The 22,089-nt window shown below is 34.7% G+C and overlaps 3 protein-coding genes across 3 annotated transcripts; 1 reads left to right on the top strand and 2 right to left on the bottom strand.

Annotated features, from left to right (window-relative positions):
- Nucleotides 1-2,783: 2,783 nt before the first annotated feature.
- Nucleotides 2,784-3,581, bottom strand: LOC115972354. Its single transcript, XM_031092621.1, has one exon. It carries the CDS (start codon nt 3,579-3,581, stop codon nt 2,784-2,786), a length of 798 nt encoding a protein of 265 aa, XP_030948481.1.
- A 1,064-nt stretch (nt 3,582-4,645) lies between these two features.
- Nucleotides 4,646-5,176, bottom strand: LOC115972344. Its single transcript, XM_031092612.1, has one exon. The coding sequence runs from the start codon at nt 5,174-5,176 to the stop codon at nt 4,646-4,648; it is 531 nt and encodes a 176-aa protein (XP_030948472.1).
- Nucleotides 5,177-21,072: 15,896 nt separating this feature from the next.
- On the top strand, nt 21,073-21,657 carry LOC115972336. The gene has a single exon (XM_031092600.1). It carries the CDS (start codon nt 21,073-21,075, stop codon nt 21,655-21,657), a length of 585 nt encoding a protein of 194 aa, XP_030948460.1.
- The last annotated feature ends 432 nt before the right edge of the window (nt 21,658-22,089 follow it).

Genomic DNA, 22,089 nt, shown 5'->3' with positions numbered 1-22,089 from the left:
AGTTCATAGCATTTCTTAGGATTGTCCGACCTGCCTTGCCTTTGCTGCCCATCCACAGGTCATTTCTATTTTTCCAAATGCTCCAGCAAACCGTAGTGACTTGTTCCAATAGTCCAGGCCGAAGGTGCGCACACCTCTGTAAATTTTCAAGCACGTCCATGAACTTCCAGCTCACCGAGATTTCGAAAGGTAGGACAAATTTGCTGTTTCGCCATACTTCCTTGGCATGATCACAGAACCACAATAAATAACAGGTGGACTCCTCTTCTTTCCCACATAATTCGCAACGTCTTCTGTAATTTTCCTTTTTGCCAGATTTTGTTTCGAAGCAAGGATGTCTCGGCTTGCTTTCCAAGCAAAAAGCTTGATTTTCTGAGGGATGTTTAAAGTCCAAATTGTCTTCCAAAGCCTTCTTCTCGCCACCTTGTTTGAGTAGTCAGCCATGGCTGATTGCTTTTGCTCCTCCAACGCCAGTATGTACGCACTTTTGACGGAGAACTTTCCGCTTCGGTTCTCAGTCCAGATTAACCTATCCCTGTTGCTTGTTGTGCTAAGAGGAATGCCCAATATTTCATCTCTATCCTCGGGTTGGAACCATTGGTCAATCTTGTCTTTATCCCATTCTTTTGTTTCTCTGTTTATGAGCTCACAAACTAGAGCATCCTTTGAAGAAGGCTTTTCTGGTGTAATTACCTTATAGGTACTTGGCCTTGGTATCCATTTGTCATTCCACACCCTAACTTGGTTCCTCGTTCCTACCTGCCACCTCATGCCCCTCCTAATTACTCCTTGAGCTACCATTAAACTTCTCCATGCATATGACAGGTTCCTGTGAATATTCGCCTCATCGAAGCTACAGTGTGGGAAGTATTTGGCTTTATATACTCTGGTAAATAGGGATGTGGAATTGGTTTGCAGCCGCCACCCCTGTTTGGCTAAGAGAGCCAGGTTAAAACTTCTTAGGTCTCGAAAAACCATACCACCTCAGTCCTTCGACAAGCACATTTTGTCCCAACTCAACCATGCTAATTTCTTCTCACTTTTAACCTAACCCCACCAGAATTGTCTAATCATTCCTGTCAGCTACTCACACAGCTTCTTAGGAAGCAAAAAACAACTCATCGTGTATGAGGGCACGGCTTGGGCCAACGGCTTGGGCCACCGCCTTTATCAGGATTTCTTTCCCAGCGTGTGTTAATAGCTTTTCCTTCCATCCTGAGACTTTGCTGGCCATTCTCTGTTTTAGTTGAGCAAAGGTATTATTTTTTTACCTTTCCACGAGAGATGGTAGCCCAAGGTAGGCTTCATGGGGCTTGATAACTTGGGCACCAAACATGATTTTTACCCTCTCTTTTTTTGCATTGTCTATATTGGGACTAAAGTACAAGGATGTTTTGTTGCTGTTTAATTGTTAGCAAAAGGATCCGTTGGAGTTCATAAACTTTGAGGATCCGTTGGATTTCTTTGGCTTCGCTTACTGTTGCTCTTCCAAATACCAGGCTGTCGTCTACGAAAAATAGGTGGGACAACCTAGGGCCCCAGGCAGAGGCAGCCACACTTTTTATGGCTTTTCTTTGGGTGGCTTGATGCAGTTGGGCAGATAAGCCTTCGGCACAAATGAGGAAGAGGTAAGGCGACAATGGGTTGCCTTGCCTCAGTCTGCGGGTTGGAAGGATATGGCCACAGGGTTGCCCATTGATTCGGACGACATACTTCACCGAGGACACACAATGCATCACAATACTAATCCATCGATCATGAAAACCAAGCTTTTGCATAATAAGTTGTAGGCAACCCCATTTGACGCAGTTGTATGCCTTGCTCATATCTAACTTTACCGCCATCTCCCCACATTTGCCCTTCCTTTTCTTGCTAATGTGGTTCATCATCTCATGTGCCACCAGCATGTTGTCTGTGATGAGGCGTTCCACCACAAAGGCACTTTGATTCTCACCTATGATTTCCTGCAAAACCAATTTCATCCTGTTCCCCACAACTTTGGAAGCTATTTTGTAAGCCACATTACACAAGGATATTGGTCTATAGTCAGTTACTCTCTCAGGATTCTTTGTTTTTGGAATAAGTACTATGTGAGTGTCATGAAATTTTGGGGGAGCGATACCATGATTTAAGAAGTCAAGTGCTGTATTAATAACAATTGACTTAACAGTGGGCCAAAATTGATGATAAAACAAGGGTGGCATACCGTTTGGGCCTGGGGCCGTTAAGGTATGCATTTGTTTGAGCGCCTTCTCCACTTCCCCTACATGGAAGTCTTGGATGAGAGTAGAGTTTATTCTCTCGGTGACCTTTGCATGTAAGGCATCTATCAGCTCTCCTGCCACCTTAGGTCGTGAGGTAGTAAATAGCTGATCAAAGTAGTCCACAAAAATCTGCCTTACATGCTCCATATCATCATGCCACACGTTATTTGCATCCATGATCCTATTTATAGTGTTCCTTTGGTGCCGATTTGAGGCCTTGGTATGGAAAAAGGAAGTGTTTTTGTCTCCTGCCTTCAGCCAGTTATTTCGGCTTCTTTGGCGCCACAATTCTTCTTCAATGCCGAACCATTTGTTCAATTCCCTTTTTATGTTATGAGTTTCTTCTAGGTTCGTGGCAGTACCCTTTAGGTTCTCAAGCGCTTGAAGTTTTCTTTGTAGCTCGGCCACTTGTTTTCCAACGTGGCTAAAACTTTGTGTGTTCCAAGACTTTAGAGAAACTTGACACTTCTCAATGCATGCTTCAAAAGGCCACTGTGAAACCCTGCACTGTCCTCTTTCCTAAGCCTCATGTACCACATCTTTGCACCTCTCATCCTCAAGCCACATAGATTCAAACCGCCACACCTTGGAGCGCTTCCTTTGTTTTCTTGTGGAGCTTGATTCCTTGAGAACAAGTATGCTATGATCTGAAACTGAGGTGGCCACGTGAAAAAGCCTTACTACTGGGAATGTTGCTGCCCAATTCGTAGATACTAGAGCCCTATCCAACCTTTCATGCACCCACCCCCTACTTCCTAATCTTCTGCTCCATGTAAAATCCGAGCCTATATACCCCAAATCTCTCAGTTGGCATCTATTGACCGCCTCACGAAAGATACGCATCTGTCTTTTAGGCCTTACACCACCACCTTCCTTTTCTTTGGCATGCATTATCTCATTGTAGTCCCCCATGCAAATCCATGGCAAGTCGCTTCTGTGACTAAGATTCTCCAGCAGCTTCCATGACTCCTCCCATTTTCCTGTCTCTGGATGTCCATAGAAGCTTGCAAAGCACCATTTTTTCGTCCCCTGTTCTTTAATTACTATTGCGTCAATGTGCCATGGAGAGTATGTCAGTATGTCAACCTGCAGCAAATTTCTCCATAACAATGCTAGACCGCCAGCCCGTTTTATACTGGGGACTACCAATCCTTGCTGTCTCTCAATTTTCTGTTTAATACCATCCATTTCCGAAACGTCGAACTTAGTCTCCATGAGGAAGACTAGTGTGGGATCTTTCTCCAATACCACCTTTTGGAGAGCATTAACTGTTAGGGGGTTCCCAAGCCCCTTACAGTTCCAGCTGATGGCACTCATTGCACCCGGCAGGGTTGGTAGCCAGCCTCCGCCAATCCCAAGTGTTGTGCTAGAAGTTTTCCCAGCTCTTTCACCTCCCCCTCCGTTCTAATCTGCTTCCCATTACCTTCCATATTTTCTAGTTCTGTCAGTGGAGGTCGTGCTCTCCTTTTTGTTCCAACTTCTACCAAATCAACCTCCATATTCATGTCACTACTCTTGTCAGCCCTTTGAGTATATGTTCTTGTCCAACCTGTGGCCTTCTCCTTCCCTATAGGTCCCCTGTTTTCTTTGTTTTTATTTTGGTCACCACCTTTGGGCCTCTTTAGGGTTTTTATTTTTATTTCCTATGGGGATGCCGGCCCCATCATAAATTTCGGGCCATTGTGATTCAGGCCCAATTTTGTCCCTGATGTCTTCCCATGTGTGAGCTGAGAGTCTTGAGGCCCAATTATGGAGGCTTGATTTTGGTTTTCCTTGTTAGGCCCATTAGCTTTAGCCCATTCCTCTTTTACTTGCTTGCTGTTAGTGAGAGCTTGCGTGTTCTCCTTCCCTGTCAATATCATCTCTTTACATGGTTCAGAGATCAAAATTGGCACTTCCCCATGAATTGCGACATCTATGTCTTGGATTTCCTGCTCAAAGTTCGACGGTTGCAGGTAAACCGAGGATTTAGGCTGGGCATAGATTGGTGTGTCAGCAACTTTCACCATGTCAGCCTTCGTGATTCCCACCCCTCCAGTCCTTCCTAAAATGACGCTGCCAAGCTACGTCATTAACCACCTCGGGATGGCCTCACTGCCTCGACGTTTCGCCAGTGTCTCACGTTCACCTCCCGTCGTATTAGACTCTCCATTTATCGATGCTGTTATGATTTGGGGTTTTTGAACTCTATCTAGCGTCGCACGTAACCACGGACCAAATTGCTTCTCCTTTGGTCGAAGTGTTTCCTTGCTTCGAACCCACTGCATGCAATCCCTTTCATCGTGATCCATTCTCCCACACAGATAGCAATAGATTAGTAGCCACTCATATTTAAGGTCCACCCATCTCAATCCATGCTCTCCTAGGCGAACTTTCTGACCTCAGCACAGCGGTTTGGAGATATCTAAGAGCACCCTTATGCGCAGGGAGTTCCCCAGGCAGAAGCCTTTCGTATTCGCATCCACTTTCTCCACCTTCCCTAGTGTAGCGCCGATGCTCAATCCAACTTCCTTGGTTTGGCACATTGTGGGCAGTCCATGAATTTGAATCCAAAAAGGAGTCTTGTCAAACTTAATGTCTTTCACTGCTTCACCACGCACCATTTTATGGAGGATTAGTAGGTATTTATCGAAGGACCATGGACTGAGGAGAAGCACCCTCTCCATATCATCTTTTGTTTGGAAAAGAAACATTACCATGTTCTCGCCCAAGTCACTGACCTCGAAGTTGTTCTCTGCCTTCCATACCAATTTCAACACTCTAGCTACTGACTCCAGGTTTACTCGTTGCTTCGTGCAGAACTTCCCTATGAGGACTGGGCCATCCTCTGTCAATGGTACGTTGATCTCTACCTCAGCCTCTTCTTTTAGCGATAGCTTTAGTCCAGCGCACCTATTTGTGATCTCGTCCATGTGTTCTTCTAGGAAAACTGTTTCTACTGCTTACACGAAGAGAGAGTTTGCCTAGCAGCAGCCCTTGTGCTATGTCAAGCCCCTTCTTTCACCTCTAGGTTTTCCAAGGAAGACCTAGATAGAAAACTCACTGGCTTGGTGAACTTCTTTCTTATTTCTATGCGCCCGAATTTATAGTGATGGTTTCGGCACTTTTTAGTTAACCCTTGAGAAAAGTGGGTTGAAAGAAGTCAAGTTTGTTGTAGTGATAATAAGTTAATAACGAAAAAGAAAGAGGGATAGCTAAGAGATAGCCATTATTCAACTATAAAATAAAATTCAATTATAGCTACCAGTAAGATGTATATGAAATATGTAATTAGAAAAGAAAAACTAAGAGATAGCCATCATCTTCTCTGCTTGCAATGATAGACTGGCTCACTACTTGAGTTTAACACGAAGTGAAAAAGCCAACAAGTTTTTGTAAATCTCACCCAATGAAATAGACATTTAAGCAAAAAATAGCAGAGATGTTTTTAAAAGAAGTCTACCCAATTCCCTTGTTTCATGAGGCACAATCTGTCTTAACCTACACAGAATTACCTTATTTTAACAAATGTTGATTAACATCCAAAATGTTTCACATAATTTACTTCCCCTAAAATTTTATTACAATTCCAATGCATAACAAATTAATACTATATTGATCCATCAACAAATTAGAAAATTTGAATAGGAATGGAGAATTGAAATTTTATCACACATTATTTATATAAAATGCAATATATATCGCATTCTATGAATCACTCATTAATTTTTGCACACTCATACGTAATTAAATAATTATTAGGAGTACGGGCACACCAACTCTAATAATTTTAACTGAAACTAGACTTTCCTCTTAAACCATAATGAAAAAAAAAAGGAGTTAGCTAGATTTCTAAGTTGAAGATTCTTAATTTCTTAAGCACCAAAAGTTATACAAGAGTATCAATCCTTTGCCCTTAACCAGAAGAAGCTTATCACCTACTAGATAAAGCCAATCCGTAATCAATAATTCTTGTGCACTTCGACTAGTCTGTTTGGGATCCTTTTATTTTGCTGAAACTGAAAACTTTTTACTGAAAGTACTGTAGATAAATGATTTCTAAATTGAAGATTCTTAATTTCTTAAACACCAAAAGTCATACAAGAGTATCAATCCTTTGCCCTTAACCATAAGAAGCTTTATCACCTACCAGATAAAGCCAATCCATAATCAATAATTCTTATGCACTCCGATTGGTATGTTTGGGATCTTTTTATTTTTCTGAAACTGAAAACTTTTTACTGAAAGTACTGTAGATAAAAGTAAAAGTTAGCTAAAATAATACAGTAAGACCCATTAATAGTACCAAAAAGTGCAGTGAAGTCTATAAATAGTAGGAAAAATAAGCTGAAAATTTTCATCATGCCAAACACACTTATTGAAAGGGGTCCAATTACAAAATGTTTGATCCAAGATTCTTCAACCCCATATTCACACATCACCTATGTGTTGAAGTTTTTCACTATCACTTTTCTGTGATAAAAATTTCAAAGCAACACAATTACTTAACACACCTAACCTAAAGTTTTCCCAATGTACATGGAATGAGACAGATCACCAAGATACAACATCAAAATCTATTGAAATATAATTCATTACAATAGCAAGGAAAACAATTGATTGAATTATAAATTTTTTTTTAAAAAAATGCATAATCAAGTCCTGTATTTTTAGGATGGAGCCATGATTTCAAGTTAGAGGGCTAGTATATAAGAAAATAAAAATTCCAAATAAGTATTCATTTAATATTAACTAACTATTTACAAAGATAAAGACACAAAATCATTGCTTCATAATATATTAGGATGCAAACAAAAAACAATTCTTTTTTCTTACTGAGTGCATTTGCATCTAGTGTAAAAATTCATGTTAATTTTAGTGTAAGAACTTACTATTTTTTTTGTTTTCAATACTTACTTTTCAAAACATCCTACAAGATTATTTAATTTACACTAAATTTAATTAAAATACTATTTTCTTATAATTTTTTATTATTATTATCCCAAATCATATCTATCTCTTTCTCAACCTAAAGAATTACTACAATGGCCTAAAGCTATTTTACAACAACCTATGTAAATGCTCTTTCAATAAAATGAATATAAAATTGTAAGGGAGGGGGTTCAAATTTTGGAAGGGGGGCAAATCAAGGGAGTCAATACCATACCGGAGGCTATACTGGTTTGACCAACGGTACGATATATTTCAGATACTGGTCAATACCGGTGTACCGTTTCGGGTTTACCGCTATTTTTTATATTTATAAAATATATATATATATTATAATAAATATAAAAGTTTATCATAAAACATTTCCTCAATTTAGAACTAATTATTCATGGTTTTAGACTTTAGTATCAATTACAATATATATATATATATAATAGAAAGCTTAAAAGTTACCATTGCATATTAAGAAAACAAATAATATTAATAAGTTAATGTAAATAAGTTACCATTCTATCCTAACAAAAATTCAAAAATTACAAAACTTTAAAAAATAATAATAAAAAATAAAAACTTTTTTTTGTACCGGCCGATATTTCCCGAAATTGGCCGATATGGCCGGTACGGCCGGTATTTAAACCGGTATGAAATGTTGATGTTTCGATACTAGTATACATACTGGTACGGCCGGTACCGGTACGGTATTGACTACCTTGGGGCAAATATAAAATTGTAACAAATACCTTTATCAAATTGAGTGACAGTGCATTAGAACTGTAATCATAACTACTTTGAAGTCATTAGAGATTATAACCAAATGCAAGTGGTCTTATAGTAACTTATGTTAGGGTTAGGGCAAGGAGGTGTAGAAGCGACCTTAAATTCTTTGATTTCCAAATTCCATAAAACAACGTAGCAATGGCGAAGGCATATTATGCCATTGACGCAAGCACATATGTCAATTTGGTCAAAATACATGCTTATGCTCTCAACAAAATACATTGTCATGTCTAGATTGATTCCCGAGACTAAAACTATCTTTTCAGCGTCAGAATGAAAGGGAGCAACGTAGTACTGGAGCCAAAAAGCTTTTTGCCCAGATAGAGAATACATCATTTTGAGAACCTTATTTGAAGAATAGGGTTTTTATGAGAAAAGGGTGGTGGGGTGTTAGGCGATGAAAGTAGGGTTTTGGAAAAGAGTGTAGCATGAGCATGACTCTTTTAAGCACTTCAAATGTATTCCAACAAGTCTTGCTTTCCATGTTTGCAACAACCGCAACTCTTTTTCTCAAAGTGAAAACCTAGGAGGCTGTTTGGATGCAAAAAACTCATCACTCAATTTCCGTCACTCAATTTCCATCACTTATCACTCATCACTCATCACTCATCACTCTAAAATATCAACCGGTTTGGCACCATCACTTTTTTTCATCACTCAATATTTTTTACACTATTTGTGGGCCCTACACATTGACCCAATGTCAGTTGACTTTCTCTCTCTCTTTTTTCTTTTTTTTTTCTTTTTCCCCTTGCCTCTTCCCTTCGTTTTTCTCTTCGTTTTCCCCTGTTTTTCTCTGCTTTTCTCTTCATCCATGTTAACACATATTTTAATCAAGTCCACCATGATCCTTATTTTCATGCTTTTCCTAGATCTACAATATAACCAAATGACTATCCAGTATTTTTCTTTTCCAAAAACCCAAAAAAAAAAAAAAAATCACGTCTCCGTAAAAACTCCGAAACCCACCACAGCTACAACAGCAGCAACAGCAACATCAACATCAATAGCGGTTACAACCTCGATGAAATCGAGAAGAAAAAAAGGAATGGAAACCCAGTGAAAAAGAAAGAAAAAAAAAAAAAAAAAAAAAAAAAAAACCAAGCCCAGAACTTTGCCGTCGTGTTCGCTGCAAGTTAGATGAGGTGGGGGCTCGGTCGGCGTGGCTAGGCAAAGGGGATGAAGTGTGATATGCTTGGACGAACTCAAGAAGAAAAAAAAGGAATGGAAACCCAGTGAAAAGGAAAGAAAAGAAGAAGAAGAAGAAAAAAAGAACCCAAGCTCAGAACTTTGCCGTCGTGTTTGCTGTGAGTTGGATGAGGTGGGGGCTCGGTCGGCGTGGCTGGGCAAAGGGGATGAAGTGTGATATGCTTGTATTTGGGAACGGAGAAGAGTTTCTGTGGGTTGGGTTTTTTGTGTGAAGGAAAAACTATTGGTGGGATGTAATAGGGGAGCCGGACTTGACAAGGCACTGACAGTGGGTCCCAATGTGTGTGTTTAATTACAAAAATGCCATTGAGTTATGAGATATGGAAACTGAAAACAGCCAAAATGTGTTTTCAGTTTCCATAACTCATAACTTAAAAATCAAAGAATTGAGTGATGGAAACAGAGTTATGGAAACAGAGTTATCGTTTGCCAAACGGATATTGAGTTATGGGTCCCACCATTTTTGAGTTATGAGTTATGGAAACTGAGAATTGAGTTACGGAAATAAGCCATCCAAATAGCCTCTAGGTCATCAAACCTAGGGGAAACTTTTTTTTTTTTTTTGAGAAAGACCTAGGGGAATCATATGTGATGCTTAATCCAAGACGGCAATGTTAAAACTTGACTTAATAATGGGTTGGGCTCTGGTTGATTCTATTTGGGTTTAGATCAAAATTACTATGATTTAAATCATATTATATCATATCATATCATATTATCATATACTATATAATAAAAGTTGGGCTTAGAAGCTGTGATTGTGCCAAGTGGTTTCATCAAAATGCAGAATTTTTTTTTTAGATTTAAAAAAAAATAGATATAATTTTTTTTTTTTGTTCTTATCTTCTTTTCCTATAATTTCTAAGTTGATAAAAATTTTAATTTGATTACAATCGTAATTCTTCATCTTATCCTTTTATTATTAATTTATTTTTTACTATTTTTTTACTTAAATTATATTACTACACAGTCAAGAAAAATAGCAACGTTATTTCAATTATTTGTTCATATTTAAGTTTAACATATTATTTTTTTTTCCCTTAATTGTTAATATCAACTTCTCGTTCTTTTTTATCTTTCCTCTTCACTTTATGAATTAGGCCAAAATGCCCATATACCACCTTTTTTGGAAATTTTTAGCAACAAAACATTGTTTTGGAAATAAATGGCAAAGTACCACTTTTTCCAGAATTCGAGTTTCAGAAACTCGAGTTCCTCATTAGTTCTGCCACCATGGCACTGCTGAGTTGGATTTGTGTGATTAAAAAAAATTATGTGGTACTCGAGCTTGGTAAACTCGAGTACCATTTACACAATACTCGAGTATACCAAGCTCAAGTACATTTTATAAATAAAATGCGAAAAAAAAAAAATTTACACAGTACTCGAGTTTGGTAAACTTGAGTACTGTGTAAATTTTTTTTTTTTTTTTTTGGTTTAGTTTTGTTTTTGTGTTTAGGGATAAACAAAAAATAAACCTAAAGATAAAAATAAGTATTTTTTTATGTTTTTATTTATTTAAATAGAAGCATTGTAAAATATAGAGATTTTAATTTCGAAATATGAATTTAATTTTTACATTAATTAAAATTATTCATTGTTTTCTCATAAAAATTGTTCACTATTTTTCGTATAAACAATTTTCTGTTCAGCATTATTTATGAAATTGTTCGCTCTCTTTTTTGCATAAATTATTTTCTGTTCACTATTTAAAAAATTGTTCACTGTTTTCTCATAAAACACCAAGTGAAATTGTGTTTTCTAAACTTAAACGTCAAATCTGAATGCTTTTTCATGTTTGAATTTCACAATAATCGAATATATTTTTCTGCATTGATAAAATCTGTTTCTACATTAATAAAATTTTCCCTCTGCACATCATATTTACTGTATATTCAAATCTGCTTACATCATTCATAAAATCTGTTTTTTGCATTAATTAAAATTGTTCACTGTTTTCTCAAAAAAATTATTCACTGTTTTTTGTATAAACAATTTCTACGATTTTGCATAAAATTATTTTTTGTTCAGCATTAATTATGAAATTGTTCACTCTCTTTTATGCGTAAATTATTCTCTGTTCACTATTTAAAAAATTGTTCGCTGTTTTCCCATAAAATACCTAGTTAAATCATGTTTTCTAAATTTAAAAGCCAAATCAGAATGCTTTTTCATGTTTAAATTTCACAATAATCGAATTTGTTTTTCTGCATTGATAAAATCTGTTTCTACGTTAATAAAATTTGCTCTCTACACATCATGTTTACTGTATTTTCAAAGTTGCTTACCTCATTCATAAAATCTGTTTTTTGCATTAATTAAAACTGTTCACTGTTTTCTCATAAAAATTGTTCACTCTTTTCTGCATAAATTGTTTTTAGCATTGGCGCAGTTATTGCACTTATATGGCTTTTCTGTTTTTTTTTTTTTTTTTTAAATATGTAACCACATGAATAATGGACAAATTCCATGAAAGAAAAATGAATGATTCGTACAAATCACCTAATGGTAAATGCCTCGAAAAATTCGAATTTGTAAAAAAGTTGGAATTAGTTGAATGTAGAGCTGTTCACTAAGTAAAACTATTTTCTGCATTAATTAAAACTGTTTACTATTTTCTTATAAAAATTGTTCACTGTTTTCTGCATAAACTATTTCTAGCATTCTGCACAAAATTATTTTCTGTTCAGCATTATTTAAAAAATTGTTCATTCTCTTTTCTGCGTAAATTATTCTCTGTTCACTGTTTAAAAAATTGTTCGCTATTTTCCCACAAAACACCTAGTGAAATTGTGTTTTCTAAATTTAAAAGCTAAATCTGAATGCTTTTTCATGTATTTCACAATAATCAAATTTGTTTTTCTGCATTGATAAAATCTGTTTCTACGTTAATAAAATTTGCTGTCTACACATCATGTTTACTGTATTTTTGAAGCTGCTTACCGCATTCATAAAATCTGTTTTTTGCATTAATAAAAAATGTTCACTATTTTCTCATAAAAATTGTTCACTCTTTTCTGCATAAATTGTTTTTAGCATTGGCGCAGTTATTGCACTTATATGGTTTTTGTATTTTTTTTTTTTTTTTTTTTAAATATGTAACCATATGAATAATGGACAAACTCCATGAAAGAAAAATGAATGATTCGTACAAATCACCTAATGGTAAATGCCTCGAAAAATTCGAATTTGTAAAAAAGTTCAAATTAGTTGAATGTAGAAATGTTCACTAAGTAAAATTATTTTCTGCATTAAGTAAAACTGTTCATTGTTTTCTCATAAAAATTGTTCTCTGTTTTCTGCATAAACTATTTCTAGCATTCTGCATAAAAACAGATTTTATGAATGCGGTAAGCAGATTTGAATATACACTAAATATGATGTGCAGAGGGAAAATTTTATTAATGTAGAAACAAATTTTATCAATGCAGAAAAATATATTAGATTATTGTGAAATTCAAACATGAAAAAGCATTTAGATTTGACGTTTAAATTTAGAAAACACGATTTCACTAGGTGTTTTATGGGAAAACGCGAACAATTTTTTAAACAGTGAACAGAGAATAATTTACGTAGAAAAGAGAGTGAACAATTTTTTAAATAATGCTGAACAGAAAATAATTTTATGCAGAATACTAGAAATAGTTTATGCAGAAAACAGTGAACAATTTTTATAAGAAAACAGTGAACAGTTTTAATTAATGCAAAAAACAGATTTTATGAATGCGGTAAGTAGATTTGAATATATACTAAATATGATGTGCAGAGGGAAAATTTTATTAATATAGAAACAGATTTTATCAATGCAGAAAAATATATTCGATTATTGTGAATTTCAAACATGAAAAAGCATTCAGATTTGGTGTTTAAATTTAGAAAACACAATTTCACTTGGTGTTTTATGAAAAAACAGTGAACAATTTTTTAAATAGTGAACAGAAAATAATTTATGCAAAAAAGTGAGTGAAAGATTTCTTAAATAATGCTGAAAAGAAAATAATTTTATTCAAAATCGTAGAAATTGTTTATGCAGAAAACAGTGAACAATTTTTATGAGAAAACAGTAAACAGTTTTAATTAACGCAAAAAACAGATTTTATGAATGCAGTAAACAGATTTGAATATACAATAAATATGATGTGCAGAGGGAAAATTTTATTAATGTAGAAACAAATTTTATCAATGCAGAAAAATATATTTGATTATTGTGAAAGTCAAAGATGAAAAAGCATTCAGATTTGGCGTTTAAATTTAGAAAACATGATTTCACTAGGTGCTTTATGAGAAAACAGTGAACAGAAAATAATTTATGCAAAAAAGAGAGCAAACAATTTCATAAATAATGTTGAACAGAAAATAATTTTATACAAAATCGTAGAAATTGTTTATACGGAAAACAGTGAACAATTTTTATGAAAAAACAATGAACAATTTTAATTAATGCAGAAATTAAATTCATATTTCGAAATTAAAATCTCTATATTTTACAATGCTTCTATTTAAATAAATAAAAACATAAAAAAATATTTATTTTTATCTTTATGTTTATTTTTTGTTTATCCCCAAACAAAAAAACAAAACAAAACCAAAAAAAAAAAAAAATTTATACAGTACTCGAGTTTACCAAACTCGAGTACTGTGTATTTTTTTTTTTTTTTTTTTAATAAAATTTACTCGAGTTTGGTATACTCAAGTATTGTGTAAATGGTACTCGAGTTTACCAAGCTCGAGTACCACATAATTTTTTTTAATCGTACAAATCCAACTCAGCAGTGCCACGGTGGCAGAACTGATGAGGAACTCGAGTTTCTGAAACTCGAGTTCTGGAAAAAGTGGTACTTTGCCATTTATTTCTGAAACAGTGTTTTGTTGCTAAAAATTTCCAAAAAATGTGGTATATGGCCATTTTGGCCTTATGAATTATCTAGAAATCAAATTTTGCAATAATTTAGGTTCTTATCTTCAGTAATCAGTTTCACATTTTTTTTCATTTATAAATTATCAATTTTTTTTTTCATATTTATCTTCAAGTATATCTACAACTTGATAAAGTTGGGCCTAAAAGCTATAATTGTGCAAAGTGGCTTCATCAAAATGCAGATTTTTTTTTTTTTTTTAAAGATTTTTAAGAAAATAGATATAATTTTTTTTTTTTGTTCTTATCTTCTTCTTCTATAATTTCTAAGTTGATAAAATTTTTAATTTGATTAAAATCCTAATTCTTCATCTTATCCTTTTATTATTAATTTATTTTTTACTATTTTTTTACTTAAATTATATTACTACACGATCAAGAAAAACAACAACATTATTTCACTTATTTGATAAAATTTTTAATTTGATTAAAATCCTAATTCTTCATCTTATCCTTTTATTATTAATTTATTTTTTACTATTTTTTTACTTAAATTATATTACTACACGATCAAGAAAAACAGCAACATTTTTTCACTTATTTGTTCATATTTTTTAGAATAAAAAAAATAGATATAATAGTTTTTTTCTATCTTCTTCTCCTATAATTTATTAAGTTTAACATATTATTTTTTCCCCTTAATTGTTAATATCAACTTCTCTTTCTTTTTTTATCTTTCCTCTTCATTTTATGAATTATCTAGATCACTACAAAAAACGCGGGCTATAGCTGTGTTTTTTTTAGCTACGTTTACAAAAAATGCGGCTATAGCTGATCTATAGCTGTGTTTTTTTACAAATGCGGCTATAGCTAACCTATGGTTGCGTTTTTAAAATGCAGCTATAGGTCCAGCCAAATAATTTTTTTTAAAGGTGGACTTATAGCTGCATTTTTTAAAAACATGGCTATAGGTCCAGCCGAACAATTTTTTAAGGGAGACTTATAGTTGCGTTTTTAACAAACACAGCTATAGCTAACCTATAGCTGCGTTTTAAAACGCAGCTATAGGTCCAGTAGAACAATTTTTTAAGGGGGACCTATAGCTGCGTTTTTAACAAACACAGCTATAGCTAACCTATAGCTGTGTTTTAAAACGCAGCTATAGGTCCAGCCGAACAATTTTTTTAAAGGGGGACCTATAGCTGTTTTTTTTAAAGAGGGACCTATAGCTGCATTTTTTTAAAAAAAAGAAACGCAACTATATGTAACACCAAAAAAAAAAAGAAAAAATTTCTTTCTTTTCCCACGTACCCCCCCTTTCCCACCTACATCCCCACTTTCCCCATCTACCCCACTTTCATCTTTTCTCTTTCTTTCTTTTTTCTTTCTTCCTTCTTTAGCACAACTCCAGCGTAAGTCTTCTTCTTCTTCTTTCTTCTTCCTTTTTTTTTTTTTTTCCTTTGGAGCTGCTTCTTCTTTTCTTTTCTTTTTTTTCTTCTGTTTTTGCTCCTTTCTTTTGCAAGTCACGCCAGGTTCCTTTTTTTTTTTTTTTGGTTATTTTATGATTAGTCAGTAAGAAAATGGAGGAAATGCTAAAAATTTTGAATGAAGTGGATATTCTAGCAATATTTGTGTCTATGTCTTGATTTGGATTAGAGTTTTTATTTTGAATTTTTTGGATCTGTGCTTGAACTTGTGCTATTGTGTTGCTGATATTGTGCTTATGTTTAAATGGGTTTGTGTTCTTGAGCTTGTTCTTTTATGTTGTGCTTGATTTTGAATTTTTTGGGTGTGTTTGTATTATGAGTATGTTGTGTTTGATTTTGAATTTTTTGGGTTTGTGTTTGATTTTGAATTTTTTGGGTCTGTTTTTTATTTTGAATTTTCTGGGTGTGTTTGTATTGTGAGTATGTTGTGTTTGATTTTGAATTTTTTGGGTTTGTGTTTGGTTTGAAATTTTTGGGACTATGTTTAATTTTGAATTTTTTGGGGAAAAAAAAACCCAGATTTTTTTTTTTTTTTTAAAAACCTATAGCTGCGTTTCAAAAATGCAGTTGTAGGAGGCTTTAGCCGCGTTTATAAAACGTAGCCAAAATTGTACCTATAGCCGCATTTTAAACATAGCCCAAAGCGGGTCTATAGCTGCGTTTTTTACAAAACCCAGCTATAAGTCTCAGCATATAGGGGGTCAAAAAACACAACTATATGGGGTCAAAAAACGCAGCTATATGGGTACCTGTAGCCGCGTTTATAAAAACGCAGCCATAGGTCCCCGCAGGGGGCTATTGTCACACAGGATAGGCTGCGTTTTTAGGGTCTATAGTTGCGTTTTTCAAATGCAGCTATAGCCTTCGTGTGTAAATTATCAACAATTTTTTTTTTCCATATTTATCTTCAAGAATATCTACAACTTGAGATTAGATCATAGGGAATAAAATCAATTGGAAAAAAAAATTAATTATAAATAGTTTTGCTTCACCTCCCTCAAACTCCTCATTCAGACTATGCTCTCTTTGTCATAGGTTATTTTTTGTATTCTTAGTTTTTTTGTGTATATGTTTAGTTGGGTGGTTTTGTTCTATAATGGGTTTTATTGATTTGTAAGTTTCAAGGTGTATTTGAAGCATGAGCATCCTAATCCAATGCAAGCTATAGTGGAAGCCATGGGACCAGTGGCTTCTTTCACCTTTTTATTTTATTTTATTTTTTATTGAGAATATTTATCACATTAAATTTCTATCGGTTATACGTTCTACCTCTTCTTTTGATAAACAAATTATATGTTCTACCTTTAATCATGTTATGATATTCACTTTAATTAAAATTATTTTTATGTTATAGATTATTCTAAAGCTTTGAAGCCCACGTTATGAAATTTCAAGATCTTAAAGCTTTACCCTTCAACATGTTATCCTGAGTGTAAAGTCCACACAAATGCTATTATATGATTATATCTATTTCATTGAAGATTATATCTATTCTATTGAAACTTCAAGTGACTCCAGGTTTGGATGCTAATTTTTATTTATTTATTTTTATATGTGGATCTCATATTTTATGCCACAAATTTTGATTATTCTTTTTTTTTTTTTCATTTGTTTAGTTGATCATTTGTTTTATCAATATTCATAAATATTTAATTTTGTAAATTATTTATAAAAGGGTTATATGAAACCAAACATGCATAAAGGATTTTTCCCATTTTTATGGAGTCAAAAATATTGCCGATATGACGACACCCATTCAGCATGGCAATGATTTCTTAGAATTATATATGTTAGTAAGATTGTAGAGAATGGAAAATAGAATTTAAGGTGAAAAAAACTTCTATATGAACATTATAATTTATGTAGATAACTTCTATACGAACATTAAAATTTTGTTAAATTGGCAAAAAAACACTTTAATTATTAGGAATCTAGATGATATATTGGTATTAATGATGTTTAATATTTTATAGTAATTGTTGTGGAATGGAGATAATTTTTTTTCTTTTTTTACTAAAGCATGTGAAGATCTCATATTTAGTCATCTCAAGCAACTTCACTTCACACATAAGGTTATCACTTATTCCTTCTTTGCTTGCATGATGGGTCAAGAAAATAGTGCTCATAAGCCTCTAATGATGTATTCTATCTCCTTGAAATACCCTTTTTCAATTTTTTCACTTCAAAATAAAGTATTTTGGTCGTAGGTGTTATTGATATAGTTCATTTTAAGTAATTATTCAATACTCTTGACATACAATTATAGTACTAGGTCATACTACTATATGCATAAAAATAGTTTACATTCTCATTAATTATTAAAATAATTATCGTAAATCAAAAATTTTTTTACCAAGAATTTACTATAAATAAATATATATTTCCTAAATTATAAAAAATTTAAAATTTTACTACACTTAAGATTAGATTAGCACAAGTTTCAAATAATATTTATTTTGATTATATATCATTATTTTATGTTTTAATATGTAGAATTTATATATTATAGATCATGTGGCTTACTAATTATTAATATAGTTTCAATTTTTTACATATATCTTTTTAATTAAGCCGTGCATCGTATGAGTATAATACTATATCATATCATATCATATCATATTATATTATATATAATAAAAGTTGGGCTTAAACGCTGTGGTTGTGCCACGTGACTTCACCAAATTGCAGAAATTTTATTAAATTTTTAGATTTTTAAAGAACTAAAAAGGAATAGGATACTACCAAGACTCTAATTCATTCTTATCATTAAATAAAATTAGATTAACATTATTTTTTTATTTGTTAGGATATATTTCTTAAATTAAGAGATAATATTTAAATACAAAAAATTAATTTAGATAATATTTATCATCTAATTAACATTATTTTTTTATTTGTTAGGATATATTTCTTAAATTAGGGGATAATATTTAAAATTAAAAAATTTTATTTAGATAATATTTATCATCTAAATTTTCAAAATTTTAATATTATTAAATTAATATTATTTTATCAAAATATCAAGCTAAAACTTGATTATTAAGGGATAAGTAAAATCCAAATTCTTCAAGAGGTGATTAATATAAATCTATCCCAAGAAACAATATATATCACCAATAATTTTATAATCTCTATCTATTCCAAAAAACAGTATATATCTCCATTAATTTAATAATTTATACGTTGATGACATTTAATATATATATATATATATATATATTGTAGGGGCTAGATAACCAGAAGGTACTATTAAAACTATATATATTGGGCCTATGGCCCAGTCCGAGGATATTTACTTGTCTGAGGATGGTCAAATAATGTTATTATGGGAATGGTAAAAGAGGAAGAGATAAGGATTGTATGTGATAGTCCAAAAGATGTCCAAGGAGAAAAGTCACATCGGAAATGTGGATCCGAGATCAGTAAGAAGGTCCTATCATCCTGAACATCCTTCCAAGTTGCATCACGATTAGAAGTCAAACATTAGATAGGAGAGGAGTAGAGGAAGGCAACAAATATCTTCAAAAACTGTTAGCTCAGCATTAAATGCATCCCAGCTAACTCTCTGGCCGCATTAATGTGGAGGTGATACCTGAACAGTGGTGAAGCAGCCTTACAACTGCTAGTTGAAGATTCTAGGAGGTGTTGGATGGGACAAGAAGGAGTTCCTGGAATCTAACCTACACGTATATGGTGGGGATGATACCAAAAATTATAGTATATAGCATGGAAAGGTGGCCAAAAGGAGTGGATGGGAAAAAAAGAAATCTTTGTAATAATCCTTTAAACTCTTGTAACCTTGATCATTAACTTGACATTATAACAGAGCTTCTCGGACTGTGCCGAGGACAAATTTTCTTATATTACTTGTGTTTGATCCTCCTCAATAGACTATGGTTACTGTCTTTCTTACTTACTAGAACTAGTTCTTTCACCCACGCTCTACAAATTTATTGTTTGGACTTATTGGGCTAAAACCCAATCCTATATTGGGTCCAATCCAAATCCAGTCCTTACAATTGGCACCGTCTGTAGGGAGAACTTGGTCTATTCTGAACGTAATTCGGATGCAATGTTTAGTATAGAAGAAGCAGGTCCACACCAGACAGTGATAGGTCCACACCAGGTGGATGCGAATCCACACCAAGTAGAATCAAAGGGGTCTCAACATACCAATCCATTTATGAACCTTGAACGGAGAGGAGATCGTGGGAGAAGTGTGCACGCAGTGCATACTAGTAAAAGCCAATCTCGAGGGAAGAGCCGTGTTTCCCATGCAAAGAACAATAGAGACATGCTGAGATCGATGAGTTAAAAAGGGAATTGTACCACGCACGACGAAGACGTTTATCGCCCAACTCCTAGCTATCCTCTAAGGAGACAGATGGTGCTAGTTATAGGTAGAGGTCCAGAACTCCGCTCAGTGAGTCTTTCTCCTATGACGAGGAGTACCACCATAGACATAGATATAAGAGCCCGCCTTGTAAAGGCCTGGGGAACAATACCATGAGCAAGGTGTTGAGTCAAATCTCTAAATCACCCTTCACATGAAACATAGAAGGTGCGAGGCTTCCTCGGCAATTCCATTGGCCCACGTTCACCATTTATAATGGTCGAATAGATTTGGTGGAACATGTCAGTCACTTCAATCAAAGGATGGCAGTTCCTTCCAAGGATGAGGCTTTGATGTGTAAGGCCTTTCCATCTAGTTTAGGCCTCGTGGCGATGAGGTGGTTCGATGCTTTAAGGGTGAATTCCATTGACTCCTTTAAGACACTCACCCAGGCCTTTGGCGCTCGCTTTATCACTTGTAGTAGGGCTTCTTGGCCTTTGGGTTCCTTATTGTCTATGTCCATGCGGGAGGGGGAGACTTTGAAGACATAGTCGGATAGATATTAGAAGATGTTTAATGAAATAGACAAAGACTATGATGATGTGGCCATTAGTATTTTTAAGGCTAGCCTCCCAGCCGAGCATGATTTGAGGAAATATCTAACTGGTAAACCTGTTACCAATGTGCACCAACTTATGGATCGGATCGACAAGTACAAAAAGGTTGAAAAAGACCAACTATAGGGAAAAAGAAAGGCTAAGGTGATCCCTCAGGAGAGGAAGGATTTCAGGTCGGATCGGTACAATAATAACTGACCTCGAAAAGACTTTGTTGGACAACCAGGATCTGCCAACATCTAGGTGGTCAACGCTGTGTTCTGAGAACCAGTACAATAGGTTCTGGAGAAGGTTAAAAACTAGCCGTTCTTCAAATGGCCGAACAAGATGGTAGGAGATCCTATGAGGTGTAATCAAAGCCTTTTACTGCCAATATCATCAGGACCATGGACACACTACCGAGGATTGCAGAAACTTGTGAGACCATTTAGATCAACTGGTCTGGGAGGGAAAATTAAAGCAACTCTTGCATCATTCCAATGGCCAAAGGAGCCAAACGGGTTCAGAGTTTCAGGGAGATGCTTCTTCGAGACTCCCTCTAGGCACAATAAATGTCATATTTGTTGCCCTAGGGAGGACCGGATCTTACCCCTCCAGAGTAATGTCAGTATCTCGTTACCTAGTTGAGGAATCCAGTTCAATGCCGAAGAGAGTCAAGATGGGCGTCCCATTGGTGTTAGGTTTTTCAGATAAGAACAAACTTGGAACCATACAGCCTCACAATGATGCTTTGGTGGTTACACTTAGAATTGGTGGGTACAATAAGAAAAGGGTGATGATCGACCGGGGCAGCGGAGCTGAGATTATGTATCCTAACCTATACAAGGGGCTAAATTTGAAACCTGAGAATTTAACAGCCTACAGTTCTCCTCTGGTGAGTTTTGAAGGTAAAATGGTCATTCCAAAGGGTCAGATCAGACTACTTGTACAGACTGGCTCTGATGTGGTGGAGGTGGACTTCATTGTGGTAGATGCTTTCTCTCCATATACGACCACTATGGGCAGACCCTGGCTTCATACCCAAGGAGCTGTCTCCTCCACTCTTCACCAGAAGGTGAAATATCCCTCTGGAGGCCAGGTTTTGGAAATATTAAGAAGTCAGTCTTCGGCTAGGCAGTGCCTGGTAGCGGCCATCGAACATCGGCTCGAGGCTGAAATCTCGGCCACTACTGAGAATAATTTATAGTAATCAGAAACTCCGGCGTTGCTCTTCAATAGACTAGCCGACGAAGCGAAATGTGAAGATCTAGAAAAGGTAATTGTTGGTGATGATCCGGAGAAGTTCTTTCAAGTTGGGGCTTAACTGCCTCTACAGGAAAGGGAACAATTGGTTGAATTTCTTAGAAAAAATGTCGATGTGTTCACATGGGGGGCATACAAAGCTTTGGGTGTAGATCCAAGCTTCATTTGTCATCATTTGAATCTTAACCCTTCCATCACTCTCAAGAGACAGCCACCTCGGCACCCGTCCAAATAACATGCCGAAGCTGTCAGAAATAAGGTAATAAAGCTCAAACATGCAGGGGCTATCAAGGAAGTTTTTTATCCTCAGTGGCCAGCTAACACGGTGGTGGTGAAGAAGAAAAATGGGAAATGGCGTGTGTGTGTGGACTTCACA

This window comes from Quercus lobata, chromosome 2 (assembly GCF_001633185.2).
Source record: "Quercus lobata isolate SW786 chromosome 2, ValleyOak3.0 Primary Assembly, whole genome shotgun sequence".
NCBI lineage: Eukaryota > Viridiplantae > Streptophyta > Magnoliopsida > Fagales > Fagaceae > Quercus > Quercus lobata.
The sequence above is the reverse complement of the archived record's forward strand: the minus strand, read 5'-3'. Positions and strand labels throughout refer to the sequence as shown.

Excerpts from the sequence above, each read along its gene's own strand:
- LOC115972354 (XM_031092621.1), bottom strand. The coding sequence starts at position 3,581 with ATGAGTGCCATCAGCTGGAACTGTAAGGGGCTTGGGAACCCCCTAACA.
- LOC115972344 (XM_031092612.1), bottom strand. The coding sequence starts at position 5,176 with ATGGACGAGATCACAAATAGGTGCGCTGGACTAAAGCTATCGCTAAAA.
- LOC115972336 (XM_031092600.1), top strand. The coding sequence starts at position 21,073 with ATGTCAGTATCTCGTTACCTAGTTGAGGAATCCAGTTCAATGCCGAAG.